The 26,164-nt window shown below is 48.3% G+C and overlaps 3 protein-coding genes across 4 annotated transcripts in view; all 3 read left to right on the forward strand.

Moving 5' to 3' along the window:
- LOC141106834 (uncharacterized) overlaps positions 1-26,164 on the forward strand; it is a 159,667-nt gene that overhangs the window by 72,954 nt on the left and 60,549 nt on the right. The window lies entirely within an intron of this gene.
- On the forward strand, positions 98-26,157 carry LOC141104901 (uncharacterized). 2 transcript variants are annotated; one of them, XM_073594702.1, is made up of 4 exons: positions 98-355; positions 437-640; positions 730-942; positions 25,511-26,157. In XM_073594702.1, exons 1-4 carry the CDS (start codon positions 113-115, stop codon positions 25,712-25,714), a joined length of 864 nt encoding a protein of 287 aa, XP_073450803.1. In that variant the 5' UTR covers positions 98-112; the 3' UTR covers positions 25,715-26,157. The 2 variants fall into 2 exon arrangements, with proteins under 2 accessions (XP_073450803.1, XP_073450804.1); XM_073594703.1 differs by lacking the exon at positions 25,511-26,157 and adding an exon at positions 1,065-1,267.
- On the forward strand, positions 1,624-3,174 carry LOC141104887 (uncharacterized). Its single transcript, XM_073594676.1, has one exon. The coding sequence runs from the start codon at positions 1,702-1,704 to the stop codon at positions 2,734-2,736; it is 1,035 nt and encodes a 344-aa protein (XP_073450777.1). The 5' UTR covers positions 1,624-1,701; the 3' UTR covers positions 2,737-3,174.

The following is a 26,164-nucleotide window of genomic DNA, read 5'->3' on the forward strand; positions in this document are numbered from 1 at the left end:
CTCTGTATTCCCGGGATTCTACACAGCAAGGTCACACCATCCCTCACCATCATCAGGTAGATGAGCAACAATCACTGATGGTATCATTAGGATCTGTACATTATCTGCATTGATGTCATTTTTATTATATATTCAGAGTGGAAACCTGAGAGATCCTGAAGTTGAGGTTAAAGAAGAGATAAAAGAGGAGGATGATGAGGATGGGGTGATGGAGAAAATGAAAATACACAATGCTCTGTACCAGGACACCATGGGGGAGTCATCCAGCTACAGAAACCCACCAGAGAGATGTCGCCGTCCTCTGTATTCCCGGGATTCCACACAGGAAGATCACACCATCCCTCACCATCATCAGGTAGATGAGGAACTATTATTGGTCATTATGATTTATACACAAGCATGTTTGTTACAATGAATGTTTTATTATATCTTTCAGAATGAAAACCCCAAGAATAATATTGTTGTAAAAGAAGAATTTACAGAGGAGGATGAGGAGTATGGAGTGATGGAGGAGTTTTCAGAAGGACACAAGGATATGATGGAACCACCTAATACCAGGAACCCACCAGAGAGATGTCTCCGTCCTCTGTATTCCCGGGATTCTACACAGGAAGGTCACACCATCAGTCACCATCATCAGGTAGATGGGGAACAATCACTGATAGTATCATTAGGATCTGTACATTATCTGCATTGTTACCATTGATGTCATTTTTATTATATATTTAGAGTGGAAACCTGAGAGATTCTAAAGTTGAGATTAAAGAAGAGATAAAAGAGGAGGATGATGAGGATGGGGTGATGGAGGAAATACACAAAGATCTGTACCAGGACACCATGGTGAAGTCATCCAGCTACAGGAACCCACCAGAGAGATGTCCCCGTCCTCTGTATTCCCGGGATTCCACACAGGAAGGTCACACCATCCCTCAATGTTACAAGGTTGGTGGGGCGGAGAATCTAGAACACAGACTAATGGGACGATGTGTGGATTTCCGATATGATGTCACAATAATAAAGCTTATATTTTTCTGATGATATTCTCTCTCATTTTCTTGGTTTAGAGTGGAGATCCAATTGATATAGAATTTGAGGTTAAATCAGAAGAAGAAGAGAGGTATGTGAGGGATGATCAGCAGTCTATGGAGGAGGATGGAATAACGGGGACATTTATAGAGGAGGACACTCCTACAGAGATCAGCACAGGTGGGTCATGAACTCTAAATACATTCCTCCACCCATACTGCTCACTGATTGGTCCAGAGTAGGGCGGGGACTGGGTGATATCAGCCTGTAATCCCCTGATCACTTTCCTGAGCTGTGTTCCCCGTCCTGTATTCCTGTATTTTCTCTCTGATAATCTTCCTTCTCTGTGCTGGCAGGAAAATTTTGTTTTTTGGCATAGACGCTGCTCGACCTAGGCACCTGGGGGATGTGTTTCGGATGTTGGAAAAAGGGGGACCTACTCAATATTAGGTGGATGGTCATAATTTTATGTCTGATCGGTGTATTGTATGGTACATACTCCTGACCCCTGCACTATATGCTCTGTGTATATGTTGTAAAAGACAGTTCTCGTTGTTTCCTCACTCTCTGACTAAGGTCCATGAATAAAGAAATGAACTGGTAGGAGATCAGAGGACCCATTTACTAGTTACCTTGAGGGGGGAATTGTAAGATCCTCGGAGACAAAGCTGCCTGATGTGGGCGGAGTCCTGGTTTAGGGGAACCAATCTGCTCATGTCTAGTAATAATCTTTGTATTTCTATTTTAGTAGATGGACGGGAGATGAGGAAAACCTCAGAGGATTGTCTCACTTTGTCTCCAGACTGTAAAGTAGAAGATGAGGACATCACACAGTATAGTCCAGGAGAAAACCCGACTACCTCAAATGTCCATCCGGCACCACACAGTGTAGATGGACCATCGTATTCCTCTTATCCTGAGGAACCTCAGACTGTGCGGGACGGTGCCGGACCATCGTATTCCTCTTATCCTGAGGAACCTCAGACTGTGCGGGACGGTGCCGTTCTTCCAACACATAAGCGGTTTTCCTGTTCTGAGTGCGGGAAATGTTTTTCACTGAGGTCCAACCTTTACATCCATCAGAGATTGCACAATGGTGAGAAGCCATATTCCTGTCCAGAGTGCGGGAAATGTTTTTCACACAAGTCCAGTTTTAACTCACATCAGAGATCTCACACAGGGGAGAAGCCGTATTCCTGCTCTGAGTGTGGGAAATGTTTTTCAGAGAAGTGCAAACTTAACTCACATCAGAGATCTCACACAGGGGAGACGCCGTATTGCTGTCTTGAGTGCGGGAAATGTTTTTTACACAAGTCCAGTCTTTACACCCATCAGAGATTGCACAAGGGTGAGAAGCCATATTCCTGTTCTGAGTGCGGGAAATGTTTTTCGCTAAGGTTCACCCTTTACACCCATCAGAGATTGCACAATGGTGAGAAGCCGTATTCCTGTCCAGAGTGCGGGAAATGTTTTTCACACAAGTCCAGTTTTAACTCGCATCAGAGATCTCACACAGGGGAGAAGCCGTATTCCTGCCCTGAGTGTGGGAAATGTTTTTCAGAGAAGTCCAGTCTTAACTCACATCAGAGATCTCACACGGGGGAGAAGCCGTATTCCTGTCCTGATTGCGGGAAATGTTTTTCACAGAAGTCCAGTCTTAACAAACATCAGAGATCGCAACACGGAGGTAGATCCACTTTCCAGTTCTGATTGGAGGGTAACTCACAGAAGTCTTCTGTTTACAGTCATCAGAGATCTCACACGAGGGAGAAGCCGTATTCCTGTCCTGAGTGAGGGAATTGTTCCTCACTGAAGTCCTGTCTTCCTGTACATCAGGGGTCCCACACAACCCTCGAGGTGTATTAGTGAGTGCGGGAAATGTCTTGTATATGAATGTTGCTGGACATGTGGGGAAGAAGCACACCCTGATATACACCTCAGATATACCCCATGGCTGATCTTCATCATGTAAGAAACAGTTGATAAGAAGATCAGAGATCACCAAAGACATGGATGAAGTGTTGTACCGTGTTGGCCATTGATAGCAGGAGAAAAATAAAAATGGAGTCATTACCTCTCATTGGCTGAGTACATTTTGTGGTGGAAGATTTCACAAACACTTACAGGTCTGTTTTTTAAAACTCCTTGAAGAAATATGATGTACATTCACCCAACTGTGATGAATTTTGTCCATATTTGATTTCTTATGATGATTTCCTATGATCATTGGCTCCATCTTGTGGCCATAATGTGGTGTTGCACTAGTTTTACTGATGAAGGTCTTTCAGGAAAAAATACTGCATTATAAACACTAGATGGAGCTGAGGATCATAGGAAATCACTGTGTTCATTATAAAATGGACAGAATTTTTCACGGCTGGGCAAATGTTTGTAACAATCATCAACTAATATTCTATAAAAATAGACCCCTTAGTTTCCTCCATCAGACGTGATTTCATACAAATAACTGAGATCATACACTTATGAGTACAGAAGACATTGAAGAACGTGGGTGAATGAAGCCAACAATATTATACCAACCATTGATATAGAAAGGACAATTCTACATTTGGTCATTAGGTGGCGCTAAGTATGGGGAATAGGGCCAACTAGTGGCCAAATGTGGTATTTTCCATTTTAATTCAATGGAAAACATATGAAAAGCTCAACGAATAGCCGAATTACATTCATTTTTGACCCTGATACAGAAGGAATGTACATACACTTTACCCGGGCAAATTACTGTGCAAATTATTTCTTAATAGACGCCTAAGTGTCAGGAGATGTTTATTTAACCACCTCCCGCCCAGCCATTATACATATACAGTTGGACGGGAGCTTTGTCTATTTAGGGGAACGTACCCGTACATCCTCCCACTGTACCCCTCGGTGACCTGTAGTGGCGACAACTGTGATTGTTGTGTCTCTTGGACTCTGCTGATCACAGATCGGGGTACAGGGCCCCATCAATATCTGTACCAGTGTCACTGACATACCAGTACCTGATCACCGTCACACCAGTACCATGTGACCAGTGCAGCCAGTAATATCTGTACCTGTGTCAAACCAGTACACTGTTACATCAGTTACATTGTCCCGTGGTTCTATGTGTTATCAGCACTTCGGTATCATTTCTTCAAACCATTGCCCAAGGTTCCTTCTACGACCCCAGCACAGAATGCAGCCTTCCTTGTTACTGTTGTCTCAACCTGAGAAGGTATCTGAGTTGGTGGCCAATCACCCTTTTTTATTCTTCTCAAGAACATGATTGATTTACAGCCCATCCTCCGTCCTTCCATAGACTGTGTCCACCTTTCACCTTCCTGAGGATACCATGTTACCCTCCATTTGTCTGTCTTCTCACTGGAATGAAGTTGCTCTTCAATTAAAATAAGGTAAGCTCCGGATTTTCACAAGAACAAACAGGATTATTATTTTAAAATGTTATATTATAGAGTTGATGTGTGAAGAGAGGAATTCTGGCTGTCGGACAGTAAATGTGACATTTGTTGAGTTTTAAACATTCCCTGAATGATAACACAGCGAGCACCTTCTCCCACTGAATAACAGATGTTACCTATTCTGGCCATCAAACTTTGTGGTTAGAACTCACTCTAAAATTAAATTGCCAATTAAAAATGTCCATATAAATTTATTTGTACATGTATGTCCCCCTTGGTGGGAGTGGAGATGACCCCATCTATAAGGATATACAGTACATACACACACAGCACAAGACCGTGTTCACACTACGAGACGTTTCTCGGGGGCTGCAGTTCCTCTGAGCTCCACAAGATGGTGATCTTCTCACTTCTACCCAAACAAGAAGTCTCTATGGAAAACAGGAAGTGATGTCAGCTACAGACAGGAAGTTCCGGGTGAGAGGTGAGTCGGGAGGAAGTAGCGAGGAGACGTTGCTGGAAGTTACAGCAGACGAGGTAATAAGATCTTATTTTCTATTTACACCCAGTAACCCCCCGTCATGTCCGTCCTCTTCCTCCATAGTCACTGTGATGTCTTTTATCTCCAGCAGATGATGATACACACATATATAGTGTGGAAACCTAGATTAACCCCTTCAGGGTCAGAACATTCACCCACTTATGGGGCCGGAACATTCTCTTCATTTTGGAGATAAATTCTAGTAATATGTTCCTCTAAACAAACATCACTGACAATAAATAGACAAGACAATGACCATCCTGACCATACATGGCCTACATCCTGACTACACAGCTAAGAAATGGACATATCGGTATCGGGACTGATACTAGGCATGTTTGAGAGTATCGGTACTCATGAAAATGCTCCAATACAGGAAGTGACGTCACCTTGGGAGTGGAACGCCTCCTCCTCCCCTCCGTCCAGCTCTCTCCTCAGGCCCAGGGCCATCTTAATGCACAGGGCCAACCTGGGCACTGCCTATGTGAGCGGGATCTGTAGTGCTCCAATCACAGGGCATGGAGAGGAGAGCCGGCGGGGATCGGAGCAGTAGACATTCCTCCAACACAAGTAGCAGAGGTAAGATCATGCCCCGATCTAGGAGGGTATTGGGGGAGGGGTGGGCTCCACCCTTCCAAGCCCTCCACCACCCCTGACACTTGCCGGCAGTCTCCCATCTTGAGCACAGAACTAAGAGCTCCTCCTCCCCATCCCATTCCCTTACAGCTACCATGTGCATAGTGTATAGATAGATACTGCAACTCCGTTCCCACCATGGAAGGTCACAGGTCAGAACTGCAACCAGTAGTTAGATATACACTGTGCAGGGAATGGGATTTCACCTCCAGTGTGTGCTGTGTGGGGAGCTCTGCCTGTGTTCAGGATGTGTACAATGCAGGGATGGGAGACAGAGCTCTGCCAGCAGTGACCCCTTACTGTGCCCTCCTACCCACCTTACTGTGCCCACCTACCCACCTTACTGTGCTCTCCTACCCACCTTACTGTGCCCACCTCACCCCCTCTACTGTGCCCTCCTACCCACCTTACTGTGCCCTCCTACCCACCTTACTGTGCCCTCCTACCCACCTTACTGTGTCCTCCTACACCCATTACTGTGCCCTCCTACACCCCTTACTGTGCCCACCTACCCACCTTACTGTGCCCTCCTAACCCCCTCTACTGTGCCCTCCTACACTCCTTACTGTGCCCTCCTAACCCCCTGTACTGTGCCCTCCTACCCACCTTACTGTGCCCTCCTACCCACCTTACTGTGCCCTCCTACACTCCTTACTGTGCCCTCCTACACCCCTTACTGTGCCCTCCTACACTCCTTACTGTGCCCTCCTACCCCCCTTACTGTGCCCACCTTACTGTGCCCTCCTACCCACCTTACTGTGCCCTCCTACCCACCTTACTGTGTCCTCCTACACCCATTACTGTGCCCTCCTACACCCCTTACTGTGCCCACCTACCCCCCTTACTGTGCCCTCCTAACCCCCTCTACTGTGCCCTCCTACACTCCTTACTGTGCCCTCCTACACTCCTTACTGTGCCCTCCTACCCACCTTACTGTGCCCACCTACCCACCTTACTGTGCCCTCCTAACCCCCTCTACTGTGCCCTCCTACACTCCTTACTGTGCCCTCCTACCCACCTTACTGTGCCCACCTAACCCCCTCTACTGTGCCCACCTAACCCCTTGTACCGTGCCCTCCTACCCACCTTACTGTGCCCTTCTAACCCCCTTACTGTACCCTTCTAACCCCCTGTACTGTGCCTTCCTACCCCCCTTACTGTGCCCTCCTAACCTCTTGTACTGTGCCCTCCTAACCCCCTGCCTTCCTACACCCCTTACTGTGCCCCCTACCCCCCTTGCTGTGCCCTTCTAACCCCCTGTACCTTGCCCTCCTGTGCTGTGCACACCCTGTGTTGTGTCTTCCTGTCCTCCCTGTGTTGTGTCCTCCTTCCTCCACCAGCTGTCACCTCTGCCCCAATGTCTCCCAGTGACCCTCCCATCTCCATCCTTTTCCCCCCCCAGTGATCACAGCCTTTTCCATCTCAACTCTCCCACCCCACAATCCCTATTTCACCCCTCCCTCAACTACCCTGCCCTCGCTTACCCCTCTACTACCCCCTCCCACCCTGCCCTCACCCACCTCTCAAACCACCCCTCAACCCACTCTTCTTAAGCGATAGGTATCTGTAATTGGTATCGGTGAGTACTTGAAAAAAGTATCGTTGCTCGTACTCGGTGTTAAAAAAATATGCTATTGCCTAGTACTAATGCACATCCCTATGGGCAATCATTACACTATGCAGCCAACACGATTGAGTGCAGGGGTCAGGAGTATGGATCATAGAGCCCCTTACATCGTTGGTCTGGAGGAAGAAAACATTCCCCAGCCTGCCATGAAGAATATGTTCCACCATTGGTGTCAGAGGGATGAAAATACTGAGGGTTCTGAGGGAAGTATAGGAGCTGAGCAACATCTCAGGTGGTACTGAGGCTAAAAGACTTTGGGGCCCCTGGGGGAGTAGTGGAGTTGAATGGCTCTAGGCCATTGATAGGATAGGTGGGCCGCAGGGCTCTAAGGGAAGAGGAGGCTATAGGGCTCAGGGGGACTCTAAGGTAGGTAGGGGGCTTTTGGTCTATGATGGTTCTCCCACCTGCACTTTAATTTCAGACCTCCCTACAGAACTCCTGCCAGGAAATGGAGGCGACCTTTGCCTTTGTCTTTTCAATCTTAGTTTATTTCAAAATAAGGGTAGAACAGAAAAATAAAGTACTTTACAGTATAATATTGCATACATTATATACAGAGCATTAAGGGAACTCTTTACTATACACGCACATGAATATATGTTTTAACATACAGCTTCTGGAGAAATATTATATTGTCATATTGTATGTAGAGGATTTTAATGTAAAAATAGAATAACATGTGTGGTGGAATCATCCTATATCCTCTTTTGTGATTTCGCGTGTTTGTGTTATCTGGAGGTTCCTCCTACTCAGACTGGAACTCCGTGGGGATCATTCAATCGCTTATTATAAATATGCATGTTGTTGAGCAATTCTGGGTATATGATGTTTGTTTATATATTTGAGTGACTGGTTCAGTACATAAAGAAAAGGAAACAGAGAGAGAGGGGTAAGAATGATAGCATGTAGATAGATAGGGGGTGACAACAGAGGTGGGAAGCACCCCAGCATGGCTAATCGGTGGGTAAAGATGGGGCATCCCTGACCCATATGGGGAAGTCATCGGAATAACGAAACATCGACCATGAGGTCCAGGTGGTGGAGAACTGTTCCTCCCTTCCTGCTTCCTGCGCCAGCAGGCGCTCCAGATCTCTTATCCGATCCACTTCAACAGCCCAATCACCCAAGGAAGGTACATCCGTTGTTCTCCAATGTCTGGGGATTACTGTCCTGACTGCGGCCAAGAAGTGGCGCAGTATGTCTTTTTTAATCAGCTTGAATGGGCCCGGAAGCATAGATAGTAGGGCTATCTCTGGTGTGGGCTTAATTGAGGTCGCCATCAGCCTGCTGTATAGATCAAAGACCTTTTGCCAAAGTTTCCGAATTGGAGGGCATGCCCACCAGATGTGGAGCATTGTCCCACTTGAGGACAGGCATCTCCAACAAGTACCTGATAGAGAAGGGTTGAATCGTTGAATAGTCACCGGGCATCTGTACCGCCTTGTTAATAGCTTAAACCCTTTTTCTTGAGTCTTAGTTGCCAAGGAGATCCTATGCGTTAAGATAAAGCTTTTTTGCCAATCAGCAGGGGAGATGGAATGCTGTAGGTCTGTTTCCCATTTCTGCGTATACGTTGGATAGTCAGGGTTAGATATGTTCAATAGAAGGGAATATAACAGTGAAACTACATGTGTTGGCGGGTCTGGTTGTAAGAGCAGCTCGTCAAAGTCTGTTGGGTCATCCAGGATTTCTGAAATGGGGGAGAAAGTACGTATGTATGACATTAATTGACTCCTTTGTAGCCACATGATTGGGGGCTCCGGACCCGTCTGGGGGGGGTATGTCTGGTCTCAAAGATGGGTCAGCGCGTAATACCTGTGCTAGACGTCGATGACTATCCCTATTCCAGGCTCCAAATCTCTCCTTATCCTCCGCCGGAGGGAACGCCGGAGTCCCAAAGAGAGGAGTCATTGGGCCTCGAGGTTTAGATAATTTACTCGTTAGTAGCAGTCGGTCCCATATCTGAAGAGTCTGACGAGTAAGGGCAGTAGAGAGGGTACTATCCTTCCGCCGAGCCGTAGGTATCCACGGCAGGGCGCAAAGATCAGCCCCATTGAGATGTTTCTCTAATTGAACCCAGAGCTTGGAGGAAGGGTGGTGAAACCAATCCACAATACGTGTGAGTACCGCTGCCTTATGGTAGGAAGAGGCATCCGGGACCCCCGCTCCCCCCCCCGGGCCTTCGGAAGAATCATTGTGTCATACTTTATCCTGGGGCGGTTTCCTTGCCATATGAATTTAGAAAAAATCTGACGAAGCCTTTTGAAAAATGGGGTGGAAATGTGAATAGGAATGGTTTGAAAAAGATAGAGGATTCGGGGGAGGACATCCATCTTTAAAACATTCACCCTACCCAACCAAGAGAGCTGTTTAGATGCGTATGTGGTCAGATCCGCTTGTGTTCTAAGAAGTAGAGGGGTAAAGTTGCTGGTGAATAGTTGGGAGGCGTCTGTTGGGATATGAATTCCTAAATAACGAATAGATGTGGAGTTTGTCTTAAAAGGGAAGGTAGACGCGAGCTGTTGGAGAGCTGCTTCTGGGAGTGAAATATTGAGTATTTCTGACTTACTATGATTAACTTTAAAGTTACTAACATCTCCATATCTCTGAAACTCCTGTATAATGGAGGGTAAGGAGACTTGCGGTTGGGTCACAAATATGAGCAAGTCACCTGCAAATAAGGCAAGTTTAGTATGTATGGGGCCTATATTAACACCGTGGATAGCCGGGTTGTTTCTAAGGGCGATAGCTAGGTGTTCCATAGCAAGAACATAGAGAATGGGGGACAAGGGGCACCCCTGTCGCGTTCCATTGCGAATCGTGAATTTTGGCGCTAGAGATCCGTTTAGTCTAATCCTAGCGGAGGGAGAGGTATAGAGGGACATTATTCTGGAGAGCATGTTTTGGCCTAGACCCAGTTTTTGCATTGATAGGCGAAGAAATTGCCAGTCGACGCGGTCGAAGGCCTTTTCCGCGTCTACCGTGAGAAGACATAATGGGACATTGTGGGCTCGAGCGTAGTCCGCAATGAGAAGAGTTTTCAGGGTGTTATCTCGTGCCTCTCGTCCACTCACAAAGCCCACTTGGTCTAAGTGTATTAATCGGGGTAACAACGGTTGTAGTCTATTTGCTAGCACCTTCGCATACACTTTCAAATCTACCCCTATCAGCGAGATGGGTCGGTAATTAGCACATATAGTCAGGTCTTTGTCGGGTTTTGGGATGAGGGTGATATGTGCCTCTAGAGTTTGCGGCGGGAATACTGATCGCTCAGAGATTGAGTTAAACACTTTTGTTAAGAAGGGAGTGAGAAGGGGAGCAAATTGTTTATAAAATTTCGGGGTGAAGCCATCAGGGCCCGGACTTTTGCCAGATGGGGTAGATGCAATGGCGCGGGCAACCTCGTCTTCCGATATCGGAGTTTCAAGGCCCTCTATTGTTTCGTCGTCTAGAGTAGGCAATGCATTTTGTGCGATATATGAGGCTTGTGCGTCCGCTCTAGTGTAGGGGGGCTCAGTGGGGCTTGTTGTAGGTATGTTGTAGAGGGATTGATAGAAGTCCCGGAAAACCTGTCCCATCTCAGAAGGTGACGAGACAGTTTTCCCAGAGTTGTCCCGTATGTGGGGTATAAAGGTGTTAGGTTGTTTGGTATGTAGGGTGCGAGCTAGTGATCTACCACATTTATCCTGGAATTTGTATTGGTGAAAAGCTAGTTTGTTTGCAAAGGTACGGGCGGAAGCCTCATATAATTCCCTAAGCTGAGAGCAAGCACCTCCACAGTCGGGGAGCGTTTATGGGTAGTCTCTAGTGTCCCGAGTTTGTGTGCCGCCGTGGCTATCGCAGCCGAACGTTCTTTTTTCATGCGGGCACCCATTTGGATAAAATTACCCCGTAAAACCGCCTTTAATGCCTCCCATTGAATGGGTGGTGAGGTGTCATCAGAGGCGTGGTCTGTAAAAAAAGTTTGAGATAGTCTCCGCTATCCGAGTATCGAACCCTGGCTCATTCAGGAGCGAGTCATTTAACCTCCACGTCCATTCTTTTATTGGGGTAGAGGGGACTGTAAGTGTCAGGAATATGGGGGAGTGGTCAGACCAAACCATAGGGTCTATTTCACAATTTGGGGACCAGTCTAAGCAGCCGTGGTCGACTAAGAAATAATCTAAACGACTGTATGATCGGTGTGAACGTTGGAAAAGTGTGTGTAGTTTCGTGATTCTGGGTACAGTATCCGCCATATGTCTACAAGATGCATATTGTAGATTGCACGTTTTAGGGCCCGTATTCTAGGAAAGGATATGGAGGAACGGGATGTCGATGAATCCAAAAGTGGATCCAGAGGAGTATTGAAGTCCCCCCCCGAGTATGAGCTTACCCTCTGCAAAACCCGCCAAGATCTTTAAGTTGGGTAAGTATAGATTAGCTATTGTAAATTTAGTCCCCCACAGAGAGATTTTCACAAAAACGTACCTGCCCTGTGGGTCTGCCATATGATCGAGCAATTCGATAGGGAGTGTTTTATGAAACGCAATAGATACTCCCTTCGATTTTTGTGCCGGATTGGTACTGTGGATCCATCTATTAAAGTATCTACTGGCGCAGGAAGGGGTGGATTCAGAATGGAAGTGGGTCTCCTGCAACAAAAGCACGTTGACTCGTCTTTTTGTGCATCTGATACAGTATTTGCCCACGTTTCGAGGCGATGTTCAGCCCGTTTACATTGTATGAACAAAGTTTCAATTGGGGGCATGAGGTCACCGTGTGAGCCATGCTGGAGTGCTGGAAGTCGTATAGAAGAGAAAGGATATAGAAGAAAGGTACGTAGAACAGTTTGGGGTAGGGTGGGGAGAAGGGGTGGAATACGGTAGTGGGAGAAAAAGAAGAGAAAAGGAGAAGAAAGGGAAGTGAGGAAGGAGAAGGTTGTGAGGATAATGGAAGAAGTAAGGTGTAAATGAAAGGACACCTAAAAAAAAAAAAAAAAGAGAAGATGTGTCCAATAGACTAATGTGTTTGCTAACGCAAAACACTGCGTGAGATATCACGCTTTAGGCACAAACAGTGCCTGTCCTACTGTGGGGGGAAGGTCGAAATGGGTGAACCTGAGCCGTGATCCCGACAGCGAATCAGGCATGTAAATAGTGTATGTGGCACACGAAACATGTAAAACATATGTGAAGCATAAGGCAGCTTAACGAGAGCAGATGAGAACAATCAACTAAATATAAACAGTGGATATAAGTAGTTAACCTGAGGTTATATAGAAAGTAAATTGCAATTACATTGGCTCCCACTTGTAGAGAAATCATTTAGTCAAAACTATAGTATGCGCATAGGGGGGAACAGGAGGAGCGGGGGATCCACCCGGGGAGGCACACCCTGCGTGGCGCCTTTTAAACTTACATTCTCCTAAGGCGGAGATTGATTAAGACCGGAGGCCAAACCTCCCTCCGGAGTAGCATCCCCCACTCCCGCCACACACCCCCAACCGCACCCCACATAGGAAGGGGGTGAGAGGGAACAATCTGACACAAAGCAGAACATTTTATAAAAATCCGTTGGTGTATTGCAGCAGTACCTGACGCCCTTCATAGTGAGAGTCCCAAGGTGACCATAGGCTATGTTCTCTCCCGAACCCCAGCCATACAGTAAATTGGCAAAGGGCAGGAAAAGAGCCAATAGGGCCGACCCCTGTTTTCACTACGTCTTTTACCAAGTTTTCCAGGAGTCTTGGGCTTTAGGGTAAAAAAGTATAACTCAAAAATAGGGGTAACTTTGCATAACAACCCCAGCTGTCCGTCTCCTACCAACTTCTGGTTTAATCTTCTGGAGAGGTGGGTCGTCTCATCCCTGGGCCAGAAGAGACTGACCTAGACCTAGGTCGTCTGCGGCGCTGTGGGAGTGGACCAAGTCCCAACTGTCTCGATCCGTCATCTGGAGGGTCTAGCCAGTTCAAGACGTCTACCGGCTCTTGCTCAATGAATAGGAAAAAGTCAGGTAGTTGATCTGGATCAGAGAGCGTGAACCTGCTGTCTCCCCGTGTTACCTTGATGCTGAAGGGGTGACCCCATGTATAGGAGGCACCGGCTTGCCGTATAAGGTCTAGTAGAGGCGCATGTATAGCGTATTGCGAGAAAAGTCAGGGTATAGGTGAATAGAGGCTCCAAAGAAGTCCACTGGGCCCACGTTCCATGCTTTTCGCATGATCTCCTCTTTTAAGGTGTAATAGTGGACCCGACATAGGACATCGCGTCGGCGACCATCTCGGGCCCCCCCTGGCCCGCCCACCCTGTGAACACGATCCAATTCAATTGGTGTTGCTGCCTCTCTTCCCAGCACTTTGTTGAGGATGGATATGACAGTGGGTTTCAGTTCTGCTCCCGATGTTGCCTCAGGTAGACCTTGCAGTCTAATATTGTTTCTGCGACTGTGGTTTTCGCTGTCTTCTATGCAGAGCTGCTGGTGGCGTAGGCGACGGATATGTGTCGCGGATGCAGATTCAAGAGCTGTTATACGTGCCTCATGGTCATCCTGAGCAGTGGTTAAGACCGATACCGCTTCCTCATTAGCCGTGACTTTTTGTCTCAGAGCGTTTAGCTCTACTTGCAGGGAATCCTCCATCTTGCTTGCCCATGATTCAAAATCAGTTCTGAAGGCAGAGAGGAGGGCTGTAGCTTCCGTTCTAATGGGTACTCCCGACAAGGGATGAGGGGTTGTCTGGAATTCCCCGGTGTCTGTGTCTTGCGATGTGACTGACCTTGTAGAGGAAGCTGATGTCTCTCCTCTGAAATCTTGGAGTTTTCCATTCGTGTCTTCTGTCACGGAGGCTACTGCGGGAGTGGCGGTGGGTGGCTTGGTCTTCCCCGGGTTGCAGCCAGGCGCCATCTTGTCTTTGGGGGTCCGGGGATCAGTCGGCGCTGTTCTAAGTAGATACCTCTGTATGGTGCCTTGTTGAGGGTCTGTAAGCTCCGAGGAGTGTGAGCTAGCTGCCGCCATGTAAAATGCAGATGTGCTGTATTACGGGGATAGCCTGTAGCTGTCGGGATGGCACGGGACTCAGGGGTGTGCGACTTCAGCCATCCGTGATCGATTGCTCTCTATCAAAACCCCCCAGCCTCCACAAAAATGAGGGGAAGGAGAAAAGACAGGTCCGAGCGAGCAGCAACGTTTTCCTGTCAGCGCGGACGTAAATTCTCAGTGCTGGATGCGTACAGGGAGGAGAGCACAGTTTAATTATTCAGTACTTTAAAGTGTGGGCCCCTCTTCACTGTTAGGCCGCAAGATGGCGGCCGGTGCTGGATGTCCCCAAAAAACAAAAAAACACCTGTACCTGAGTCTCTGAGGTCAGTAGAGGGGTGTCCACTGTGTATGGCCGTGAGCTGGGTGTCTCCTGTACCCCCGATTGCGGTACCACAGTCCGGTAGTGCTGGAGGCCTCACAGGCCTCTCATCTGCTGTAGGCCGTGGGTGTCCTGGGCCTATTTCCTCGGATGCTTCAACAGGGTCCCGGGTCCCCTCTCAGTCCGGCCAGCTCCTGGGTCAGCAGTCTTGGTTACAGGCCGGCCGATCGCCCTCCGCACCGCCGTTCACGGTACGCGAGTCCGGGGATGCCGGCTGTCTTGTAGGCCGCAAGATGGCGGCCGGCGTCTAGTACAGGGCCAGCTGCGGCCCGAGATCCACTCAATCCGCCGGCTGAACTGGGATCAGTGCATCTAGCACCCGGCAATCGTGGGACACACCTGGGGAAGGATTTTGTGCTGTATGGGCTCCGGATGGCACTAGATTGCAGAGGGCTCGGCGGAGCTCCTCTGCAGCACGTCCACCCACCTCGACGTCCGGACACGCCCCCCCGACCTTTGCCTTTGTAACAAAACGTCCCACACTCCGCTTGAGTGCTTTCGTCATATACCGCTTCCTTCCAGTCTAAATATAGATATCAGATCTTCCCTACCACTTGCAACCACAAAACTCTTTACTGAAACACAGGTACACAGGTAATAATCGGGACAACCCCCCTCTTTGCATTCCAGGTGGGGTAGACTGTCCTATCGTTCCTATGGGCGCAAGGCTATCTGCAGGGACACGCTCATGGTCCCTCTACGTGGTGATCAGACACACAGAAAGACATGAGCGTACATCCCTCCACAAAAGCAGAAAGGTATCAAACCGATAATGTCTTCGCAGAGCGGAGCAAACACCTCTCCGCATCCAAGAGGAAGGTTTTCACTACCAATGGCCCTTCAATGGTGCCGGTTCGCTCTAATGAGCGAGCCGCAAGTGGATACTGGTAGAAACTGTGACAATACATATTGAATACATCTTAATAATTTTTTTACAACAGTATATAATAAAGTTCAGGCAGTGTACAGTATATAATACAGTGTAGTGCGGTGTGAAAAAAATAAATCCTTGTGTCCGGAAGACCACCAAGGAGAGGCAGACGCTCACAGGCAACTAAAAGTGGGCAAGCAGCCTCTGTGTCTACAGTAAAAAGTGGTGGTCGTGGACATGGTGCATCCTCTGCAGACGGGGCACGCTTGTCCTTTTTTTCTACTGCTGGCTGTGTTATTGAGCCAAAACATGCAGAAGAGTTGGTGGAGTGGATAACTAAGCCGTCTTCATCCTCCTCATCCTCTGACAAACAGGCTCATACTAGTTTGCCTTCCAACGCAGCTGCCAAAGTGGACTATTCAACCGGCTCCTTGTCCACAGTTACTCCTTCCATAGCCCCACCATCATGCATGGAGGAGTCATCAGAATTATTCGACCACAGTGTCGGTTACTTGCTGCTGGAGGATACACAGCAATTTGAAGGCTCCGATGTTGGTTCCCAGGTTGAGGAAGGGAGTAACATGAGCCTAGAGAGAGGGGGTGCCACAGAAGGATGAAAAACTGGCAGTCATGTTCCCCAAACTGCAGCATACTGCCAAGTTTGCTCCAGTGATGAGGAGGGAGGGAATGATGAAGTCACTGACTGTACTTGGGAAGAGAGGAGGAAAGTGAGGCGGAGGCACAATTCCAACGAGGCAGGATGTCCTCCAGGGGCCAGCTTAAGGAGAGCCACCCTATTGCATCACACCACAGAGCTCCAGAGGTGCAGGGCGCTGCTGACTTCCAAAAGTTCATTGGTGTGGGCTTTTTTTTTTACACATGTGCAGTAGATTGCACCATTGCTGTTTGCAATCCATGTCTGTATCGGATTAAGCGTGGCCAGAACAGTAGCCGCTTGGGCACCACATGCTTGACAAGACATATGATGATCTGCCATGCAGTCCCTTGGCAACAGCACCTGAAAGACCCACATCATAAAAAAAGGCGGACTTCTCCTTGCTCCTCATCTGGATTCTCAGCCATACTATACCTCCAGTCCTCTCAAAAACCTCCACTGAGAGGAATGAGGGTATAGCAATAGGTGCCGCAAGTACTTGCAGCCAATCTACTAGCAGTACACCACCAGTTGATTTCAGCAGGCAAATTTTGCTACCCCAGTTGCTGAACCATAAAAAAAATACTGTCCCAGCCATCCACATGCTCAGCGTCCAAATGCTAGCTTGGCCAAATTGCTAGCACTACAACTGCTGCCTTTTCAGCTGGTAGACTCTGCCCCCTTTTGTGAATTTGTGGAATGTGCTGTACCACAGTTGCAGGTTCGAAAATAAATGTATTTTCACGTAAGGCTATTCAAGCTCTCTACCGCCATTTGGAAGGCAATGTTTTGGCTTCGTGGGACAGGGCGGTCAGAAGCAAGTTTCATAATACAGCTGACTCATGGTCCAGCAGGCATGGTCAGGGACGTTACCTTTCCTTCACGGCGCACTGGGTAACTGCTGGCAGCTGGGAAGGATGCAGGAAAGGGTTCAGTGTTGGAGCTTGTTCCGCCACCACGCCTCCAAAAATCTGGTGGTGAATCTGCCACAGCTCTCTGCTCCACCCACTCCTCTTCTTCTTTCTCCATGGCCTCTTCTGCAGAATTGTCCTCTGAACCAGCAGTGCTCCCTAAGCGTTCAAGAGGCTACGCAAGCAGTCAGGCTAAAAGATGCCATGCGGTGCTTGAGTTGGTCTGCTTAGGGGACAGGAGCCACACTGGGGCAAAGATTCTGTCAGCTCTGCAGGAGCATGCTCAGAGGTGGTTGACGCCACGGCAGCTTGAGCCAGGAATGGTTGTATGCGACAATAGCACCAACCTTCTCTCCAACAGGGACACTTGACACATGTTCCACTCTTGCCACACGTCCTGAATTTGGTGGTGCAGCATTTCCTGACCAGGTACCCAGGCTTACAAGAACGTCTGAGGCAGGCCAGAAAAGTCTGTGGGCATTTCCGGCGGTCATACAATGTCAGTGCTTGGTTGGCTGACAGTCAACCTGCCCACCAACCGCCTAATTTTTGACATGCCCACCAGGTGGAACTCAACATTGACAAAGCTGCCGTGGCTGCACACACAGCAGAGGGCCATCAATAAATACCTGTGTGAGTATGGCACCAGGACAGGCTCAAGGGAGCTTGGCTTCTTTTCGCCACACCAGTGGCTACTGATAAAGGATGCATGCACTGTCCTGTCATCATCTGAGGAGGCCCAAAGGATGGTGAGCAATGACAATGCATGCATCAGTGACACTGTCCCTCTAGTCTTCCTGCTGGAGCACATGCTTCGTGGAATCATAGATAAGGCAGAACAGCGGGAGGAATTCCTTTCCTCTCAAGGCCGCCTTTATGCAGATATAATTCTTGGGGGGCCGCCAAACACACAAGAAAAAGAGGAGGAGTATTGTGTCAGCATGTATGTAGAGGATAACATACAGCGGTCTTCAAGGGATGGTTTTCAGTCCCCAGAAACCCAAGGAGTTGTACGTGGCTGGGAGGAGGTAGTTCCTGACAATGTGATCCATAGTGACCCAGAGGACTCAGAAGCTCATGCCTCTGCAAACTTATGCTGCATGGGATCCCTGATTCTGCAAAGCCTGCGAAAGGACCCTAGGATTTGTGGTATCAAGAAGAGGGATCATTATTGGCTGATAACCCTTCTTGATCCATGTTACAAGGGTGTTTCTGAGGCTTTGTTCGTTCAGAGGAAGAGCGGTGGAGAAGGTGGCCAGCTGACCGATGCCTTTAAACAATTTTTCAGTCCTCAGCACCAAGGTCTGATAGGTTCAAGCAACCATCGCCAGCATTATATGGTGCAGGAATATCTAGGGGCAAGAGCAGACTTGGAGACCTTTCCAACAGACCATCCACTGGGTTACTGGGTGTTGAGGATGGACCACTGGCCAGAACTTGCTCAATATGCAATCGAGCTACTGGCCTGTCTTGCATCCAGCGTTCTTTCTGAACAGACATTCAATGCTGGAGGGTTTGTAACGAATCAAAGAGTGCGCCTGTCTATAGACTCCGATCATAGGCTCACATTTAGAAAAATGAATCAGTCCTGGATCAGCAGCTATCAAGCCTCTGATGCTGATGTAACTGATTAAGTTAGCTAGGGATCCCTTGAAGACTGTCTATGCTGCCTATCCTATTCCTCCTGAATCTTGATGATGCTAGCTTCCAACAATATTTTTGGTTTAGGGCGCCACCACCACCACCCAACAGCAGGGCCCGTTCATGCGCCCAACAAGAGTAACTGTGAGGGATTACAGTGTTTTGGTACCACCAACACCTAAGGCCCAATTTTTCTGCAGAGTATATAGTGCAGTCAGTGTAGTGTATATATAATGCAGTTCAGTGTATATAGTGCAGCCCAGAGTATATAATACAGTGGTTAAGGGGAACCCTATGACAGAATTAAGAAAAAAAAAACGGCATGGGGTCCCTTTGGGTCTGGCATAGATTTCAAGGGGAAATCCACGCCAAGATGTAAAAAAAAAGTTTAGGTCATATGGCCTGGTATGGTTCAGGAGGGGGGGGGTGCACACTCACCCCCCCCCCACCTTCCTGTCCTCCAAGCTGCATGCTCGGATAAGGGTCTGGTATGGATTTTAGGGGGCTTTTTAAATTTTGGCGTGGAGTTCCCCTTAATAGCCATACCAGACCTGAACGGCCTGGTATGAACTGGGGGGGGGGGGGCCACACCGTTTTTTTCCTTGATTTTTTTATCTATATTTGCATTTTGCTGTGGCACTGTAATAAACATCACGTAGATGCGCCACTTTACAGGCAGACTAAGGGGACCCCACCAGGCACCATATTTAAAGGAATATTTTGTTTTTATTGTTGCACTTTAAGCATTATTAAAATTACTGCTCCGGCAGGACCCGGGTCCCCAAACACTTTTTATGGCAATAACTTGCATATAAGCCTTTAAAATTAGCACTTTTGATTTTTCATGTTCGTGTCCCATAGACTTTAATAGGGTTCGCATGTTCGCTAGAACTTTTTGCCTGATCGCATGTTCTGGTGCAAACCAAACCGGGGGGGGGGGGGGGGGGTGTTTGGCCCATCACTAGTCATGGTGAATTATAGTTAGAGCCAAGAGAAATGGAGTAATGCCGCGTACACACGGTCGGACTTTCCGGCATACTTGGTCCGGCGGACCAGAGTGTGCCGGACAATCCGCCCGTGTGTGGGCGGCGGCGGACTTTTCCGGCGGACTTTTTCCCAAAAGCCCGCCGGACCAAGATTTGAAACATGTTTTAAATCTTTCCGTCGGACTCAGTTTCGGGCGGAAAGTCCGCTCGTGTGTGTGCTGGTCCGACGGAAAGCCCGCTCGTGTGTAGGCTGGTCCGACAGACCAAATACGACACGAGGGCATGGTGTTGCATCTCGCGCTCGCTGCAATAGGAAAAACAAATCTTCCTATTGCGGCGAGCGCGGGGCATACCAGGCCCTTAGGTCTGGTATGGATTATAAAGGGGAACCCCGCTACGCCGAAAAAAACGGCGTGGGGCCCCCCCTAAAATCCATACCAGACCCCGATCCGAGCACGCAGCCTGGCCGGTCAGGAAAGGGGGTGGGGACGAGCGAGCGCCCCCCCCCCCCCTCCTGAACCGTACCAGGCCGCATGCCCTCAACATGGGGGGTGGGTGCTTTGGGGGAGGGGGGCGCCCTGCGCCCCCCCCCCCAAAGCACCTTGTCCCCATGTTGATGAGGACAAGGGCCTCTTCCCGACAACCCTGGCCGTTGGTTGTCGGGGTCTGCGGGCGGGGGCTTATCGGAATCTGGGAGCCCCCTTTAATAAGGGGGCCCCCAGATCCCGGCCCCCCACCCTATGTAAATGAGTATGGGGTACATGGTACCCCTACCCATTTACCTAGGAAAAAAGTGTAAGTAATAAAACACACCACACAGGTTTTTAAAATATTTTATTAAACAGCTCCGGGGGGGGGATCTTCCTCCGGCTTCGGGGGTCTTCTTCCGGCTTCGGGGGTCCCTCCGCTTCATCTTCTCCCGGCGTCCGGTTGGTTCTTCTCCGCTCTCCGGCCTCTTCTCCCGGTGTCGCAGGTCTTCGGCCGGCCCCTCCGCTCTCTTCATGTAGCTCTATTGCGAGCGGAGGTCCGGACTTCTGGGCTTCTTGGCTTCTTGGCTTCTTGGCTTGGCTTGGCTTCTCTTCTCTTCCCCCAGATGTTGACACGACGCTCTCTCCGGCTGGACTGGTCTCTGAGGGCTGCGTTGTGACTTATATAGGTGGAGACCCCGCCCCCTTTTGATGTCACAGTCCCTGGGCATGCTGGGACTGTGACGTTTTAGGGGGCGTGGTCACTGGGTGATGTTGACCACGCCCCCTAAAACGTCACAGTCCCAGCATGCCCAGGGACTGTGACATCAAAAGGGGGCGGGGTCTCCACCTATATAAGTCACAACGCAGCCCTCGGAGAGCAGTCCAGCAGGAGAGAGCGTCGTGTCAACATCTGGGGAAGAGAAGCCCAGAAGCCCAGAAGCCCAGAAGTCCGGACCTCTGCTGGCAAGAGAGCTACTTGAAGACAGCAGAGGAGCCGGCCGAAGAACAGGAACACCGGGAGAAGAGAGCGGAGAAGAACCAACCGGACGCCGGGAGAAGATGAAGCGGAGGGACCCCCGAAGCCGGAAGAAGACCCCCGAAGCCGGAGGAAGATCCCCCCCCCCGGAGCTGTTTAATAAAATATTTTCAAAACCTGTGTAGTGTGTTTTATTACTTACACTTTTTTCCTAGGTAAATGGGTAGGGGTACCATGTACCCCATACTCATTTACATAGGGTGGGGGGCCGGGATCTGGGGGCCCCCTTATTAAAGGGGGCTCCCAGATTCCGATAAGCCCCCCGCCCGCAGACCCCGACAACCAACGGCCAGGGTTGTCGGGAAGAGGCCCTTGTCCTCATCAACATGGGGACAAGGTGCTTTGGGGGGGGGGGCGCGCAGGGCGCCCCCCTCCCCCAAAGCACCCACCCCCATGTTGAGGGCATGCGGCCTGGTACGGTTCAGGAGGGGGGGGGTGCTCGCTCGTCCCCACCCCCTTTCCTGACCGGCCAGGCTGCGTGCTCGGATCGGGGTCTGGTATGGATTTTAGGGGGACCCCACGCCGTTTTTTCGGCGTAGCGGGGTTCCCCTTTATAATCCATACCAGACCTAAGGGCCTGGTATGCCCCGCGACGGGGCTAGTAAGGTGTCAATCTCGCCGATAAAAGCGGCAAGATTGACATCCTTTTCTAGTCCCGTCGCACCTGAGTCACGTTCAAAATGAACGGACTTGTCCGTGTGTGGGCAAGTCCGTTCATTCTGAAAGTCCGCCGGAACTCCGGCGAAAGTCCGTCGGAAAGACGGGCGGACTTAGCCCGCCGGAAAGTCCCGGCGTGTGTGGGCAAGTCCGTCCGTTTTAAAGTCCGGCGCACCTGGCGGACAAAGTCCGTCGGAAAGTGTGCCGGACCAAGTAGGATAGAAAGTCCGCTCGTGTGTACGCGGCATAAGTGTCATGCCGGACAAAGTGGAATACCAAGCCGTGATTAGGTTCCTCCATCTTTAAGGGAAATCCGCCCAGAGATGAGGAGGACTTTTTAAACCGATTAGAAACCATGGATGAAAGCTGGGTATATCTATATGATCCTGAGACTAAAGAAATTAGTAAAGTAAGTATTAGTAAAACATGGAAACGTGCTTCATCACCCAACCCTCATAAAGGCTGAGGCCGTCATTACTGAAGTTGATAGCTGGTTTTCCTCCAAATCGGCATACTTCTACACAGATGGTATCAAAGGTCTGTTCCACAGAGGTGAGAAGTGTGTAACCATAGGAGGTGGAAATGTAGAGAAGGAAGAGTCAGCGGACTAAATTTCAGATCCCTGGCACATCTGGCTCTTGGTGAGGGTAAGGACTTGTTGGCCTCCCCTCGTATATCCTGGAACACAGTATTGTAGATCTGTGATACTATTTTCATGTTAAATTTGAAAACCAATCGGCAAGGCTGCAGTCAGAAAGTGGCGACGGCCATCTTGGTACACCCCGCACTGCTCACTGCCAAACTGATAGTCATAAGGGACAGACGACATTTTTCGACACCCTCATTCGGTGGCGTTGAAGTACTGTACCACACCCCCCAACTTTCTGAGATGGAAACCTATTTTGCCACTACTATTCCTTTTTATTGGCTTTTGGAATTTACAAATACAGCAATTTAGATGAAAGGTTTAGCACTGGGAAACACTTTTTGAAAGATAAAAAGTACATTTTATATACAATTATATAGATCAGACCAAAATGAGGAGGAGAGAGGGACCTTGTTCCAAATCCGGGACAGTCCCTCGAAAATTTGGGACAGTCCCTCCACATCCGGGACAGTCCCTCCAAATGCAGGAAAGTCCCTCCAAATCAGGGACAGTTGGGTGCGATGTATCACTAAACAAATCATCACATAGATTGCTTTTTGTCCCGTATGTGATGGGGAAAGAAAAGTTAAGTAAAAAATTTACAATTAAAAAAAATATTTTTTTAATTGTAAAAAATTAAAGTTACACCCAAGCGCATAAAATCCCCCCCCCCCCCCCAAAAAATGAGCCCCCATCACCACATATACGCACGTACAAATGTAAATGCACGCAGTGGGGCACCTACGCCTGAAACCGTTGTTTGTGATACACGTTACATATCGCCGCACGTGCCGGAATGAGAGCGATAATTCTAACACCAGACCTCCACCGTAACGCTAAACTGATGACCTATAGGGGGCTTTCAAAGCAGATATATATATATATATAAAATAAATATCGGGTACTGAAGTTTTTCGCCATTTCACGGGCGCACACAAATTTCAGGTTTGACATGTTTGGTATCTATTTACTCGGTGCAACCTCATCTTTTATATTTTACCCAAAAATCGGGGAATTTATTGTGATTTTGTGCTCTCTATAATTAACTTTCAATGTGTTTTTTTCCTGAAATCCTGTGTTTCCTACACCTTTGCGGTAATATTGTGTGACATAACAATTTGGAGCAACCACTATTTTATTCTCTAGGGTGTCTGCTTTACAAAAATATATGATGTTTTGGGGGAATTTATGGAATCTTCAGGCCTAAAATTATTTTTTAAACATGTGCAAAAAAACGCAAAAACGGCTCTGCCTGAGAAGGGGTTAAAGGATAAATTCACCTTTGGGAACATGTTCCACCCTTAAGATTTGTTAGTTACAAAAAAAATAGCCTCTAATATTTTTATCTCATATATTCAAATCACATTTGTCAAGCCCCGCCCTAAACAGTCCAAATAAAATGTGTTCCCATGGGGGGTAGTAGTTCTTAATATACAGCAACCCTACTATTCCCCCCCCCCCCCCCAACCTATTATTGTGTGACCAACACCATCCAAATAATTCTTTATCTTCCCAAAGTTATCCGTCTACAAGGAGACCTGTATAGATCAAATGATGACACCAATGAGGATGGAGGAGGACCGGAGTCACATGACTGAGAAGATACTAAACCTCACCCTGGAGATCATGTACCTGCTGACCGGAGAGGTGAGGAGGATTCTGGGAGGTCACATGACATCACTCTTATCTCTATTAATAAAACACAGACCTGACCGGAGAGGTGAGGAGGATTCTGGGAGGTCACATGACATCACTCTTATCTCTATTAATAAAACACAGACCTGACCGGAGAGGTGAGGAGGATTCTGGGAGGTCACATGACATCACTCTTATCTCTATTAATAAAACACAGACCTGACCGGAGAGGTGAGGAGGATTCTGGGAGGTCACATGACATCACTCTTATCTCTATTAATAAAACACAGACCTGACCGGAGAGGTGAGGAGGATTCTGGAAGGTCACATGACATCACTCTTGTCTAGTCTGGTCACTAGTCCATGTTCTTATTGTGACATTTAGATGATGTCAGATGATTGATGTCGGTTTATCTTTTTCCTGATCTGTAGGATTATGTTTTAGTGAAGATAAACCGCACCCAGAGCCCCACCATGGTGCCTCCCCCTCCTTTTCCCATACCTGAAAGGAACAAAGAGCAGAAGATCCTGGAACTGACCACCATGATGGTCCACCTGCTGACAGGAGAGGTGAGGAGGATTCTGGGAATTCTGGGACATTATCCAGTAACAGACAAGGGATGTGTCTGGATGGTGACTGTATCATTGTGTGTGTCAGGTTCCTATAAGGTGTCAGGATGTCACTGTCTATTTCTCCATGGAGGAGTGGGAGTATTTAGAAGGACACAAGGATCTCTACAAGGACGTCATGATGGACAATCAGCCGCCCCTCACATCACCGGGTAAGAGGAGACTTTATTGTGAAGGAGAGAGCAGTACGGAGGGTCCACCTAGATCCCCCATCATCTGATAAACACATAGAAACAATGTATTCAGTCAGTGTGTGTGTTTCCTACAGATGGATCCAGTAATGGGAACCCACCAGAGAGATGTCCTCCTCCTCTGTATTCCCGGGATTCCACACAGGAAGGTCACACCATCCCTCACCATCATCAGGTAGATGAGGAACAATTATTGGTTGTTATGATTTATACACAGCATGTTTGTTATAATGAATGTTTAATTATATCTTTCAGAATGAAAGCCACAAGTATAACATTTTTGTAAAAGAAGAGTATAAAGAGGAGCATGAGGAGTATGGAGTGATGAAGGAGTTTTCAGAAGGACACAAGGATATGATGGAGCCACCTAATACCAGGAACCCACCAGAGAGATGTCCCCGTCCTCTGTATTCCCGGGATTCTACACAGGAAGGTCACACCATCCCTCACTGTTACAAGGTTGGTAGAACGGAGCATCTGGAACATGGACTCATGGAGATGTGTGGACTTTGTATGTAAGCTTATATTTTACAGATGATATTTTCTTGGTTTAGAGTGGAGATCCAATCGATATAGAATTTGAGGTTAAATCAGAAGAAGAAGAGAGGTATGTGAGGGATGATCAGCAGTCTATGGAGGAGGATGGAATAACGGGGACATTTATAGAGGAGGACACTCCTACAGAGATCAGCACAGGTGGGTCATTAACACTACATCCATTCCTCCACCCATACTGTTCACTGATTGGTCCAGAGTAGGGCGGGGACTGGGTGATATCAGCCTGTAATCCCCTGGTCACTTTCCTGAGCTGTGTTCCCTTCATGTATACCTGTATTTGGCAGTAAAATTCTCATTTTTGGCATAGGCGTTGGTTGGCCTAGGCACCTGGGGGATGTGTTTTGGATGTTGGCAAAAGGGGGAACTACTCTATATTAGGTGGATGGTTATGATTTTATGGCCGACAGTTTATTGCATGATACATACTCCTGACCCCTGACACTCGGCCTATTATCCCCTCATCACTGTCACTCCTATAAAAGACAGTTCTCGTTGTTTCCTCACTCTCTGACTAAGGTCTATGAATAAAGAAATGAACTGGTAGGAGATCAGAGGACACATTTACTAGTTACCTTGAGGGGGGAATTGTAAGATCCTCAGAGGCAAAGCTGCCTGATGTGGGCGGAGTCCTGGTTTAGGGGAGCCAATCT

This window comes from Aquarana catesbeiana, linkage group LG08 (assembly GCF_042186555.1).
Source record: "Aquarana catesbeiana isolate 2022-GZ linkage group LG08, ASM4218655v1, whole genome shotgun sequence".
Lineage (NCBI taxonomy): Eukaryota > Metazoa > Chordata > Amphibia > Anura > Ranidae > Aquarana > Aquarana catesbeiana.

What these genes read in the sequence shown, in the direction of transcription:
- LOC141104887 (XM_073594676.1), top strand. Translation starts at nt 1,702, where the DNA reads ATGTGGGCGGAGTCCTGGTTTAGGGGAACCAATCTGCTCATGTCTAGT.
- LOC141104901 (XM_073594702.1), top strand. Translation starts at nt 113, where the DNA reads ATGTCATTTTTATTATATATTCAGAGTGGAAACCTGAGAGATCCTGAA. An exon ending in CCATCCCTCACCATCATCAG is followed by an intron (nt 356 to 436) that starts GTAGATGAGGAA and finishes TATATCTTTCAG; the next exon opens with AATGAAAACCCCAAGAATAA. An exon ending in CCATCCCTCAATGTTACAAG is followed by an intron (nt 943 to 25,510) that starts GTTGGTGGGGCG and finishes TTCTTGGTTTAG; the next exon opens with AGTGGAGATCCAATCGATAT.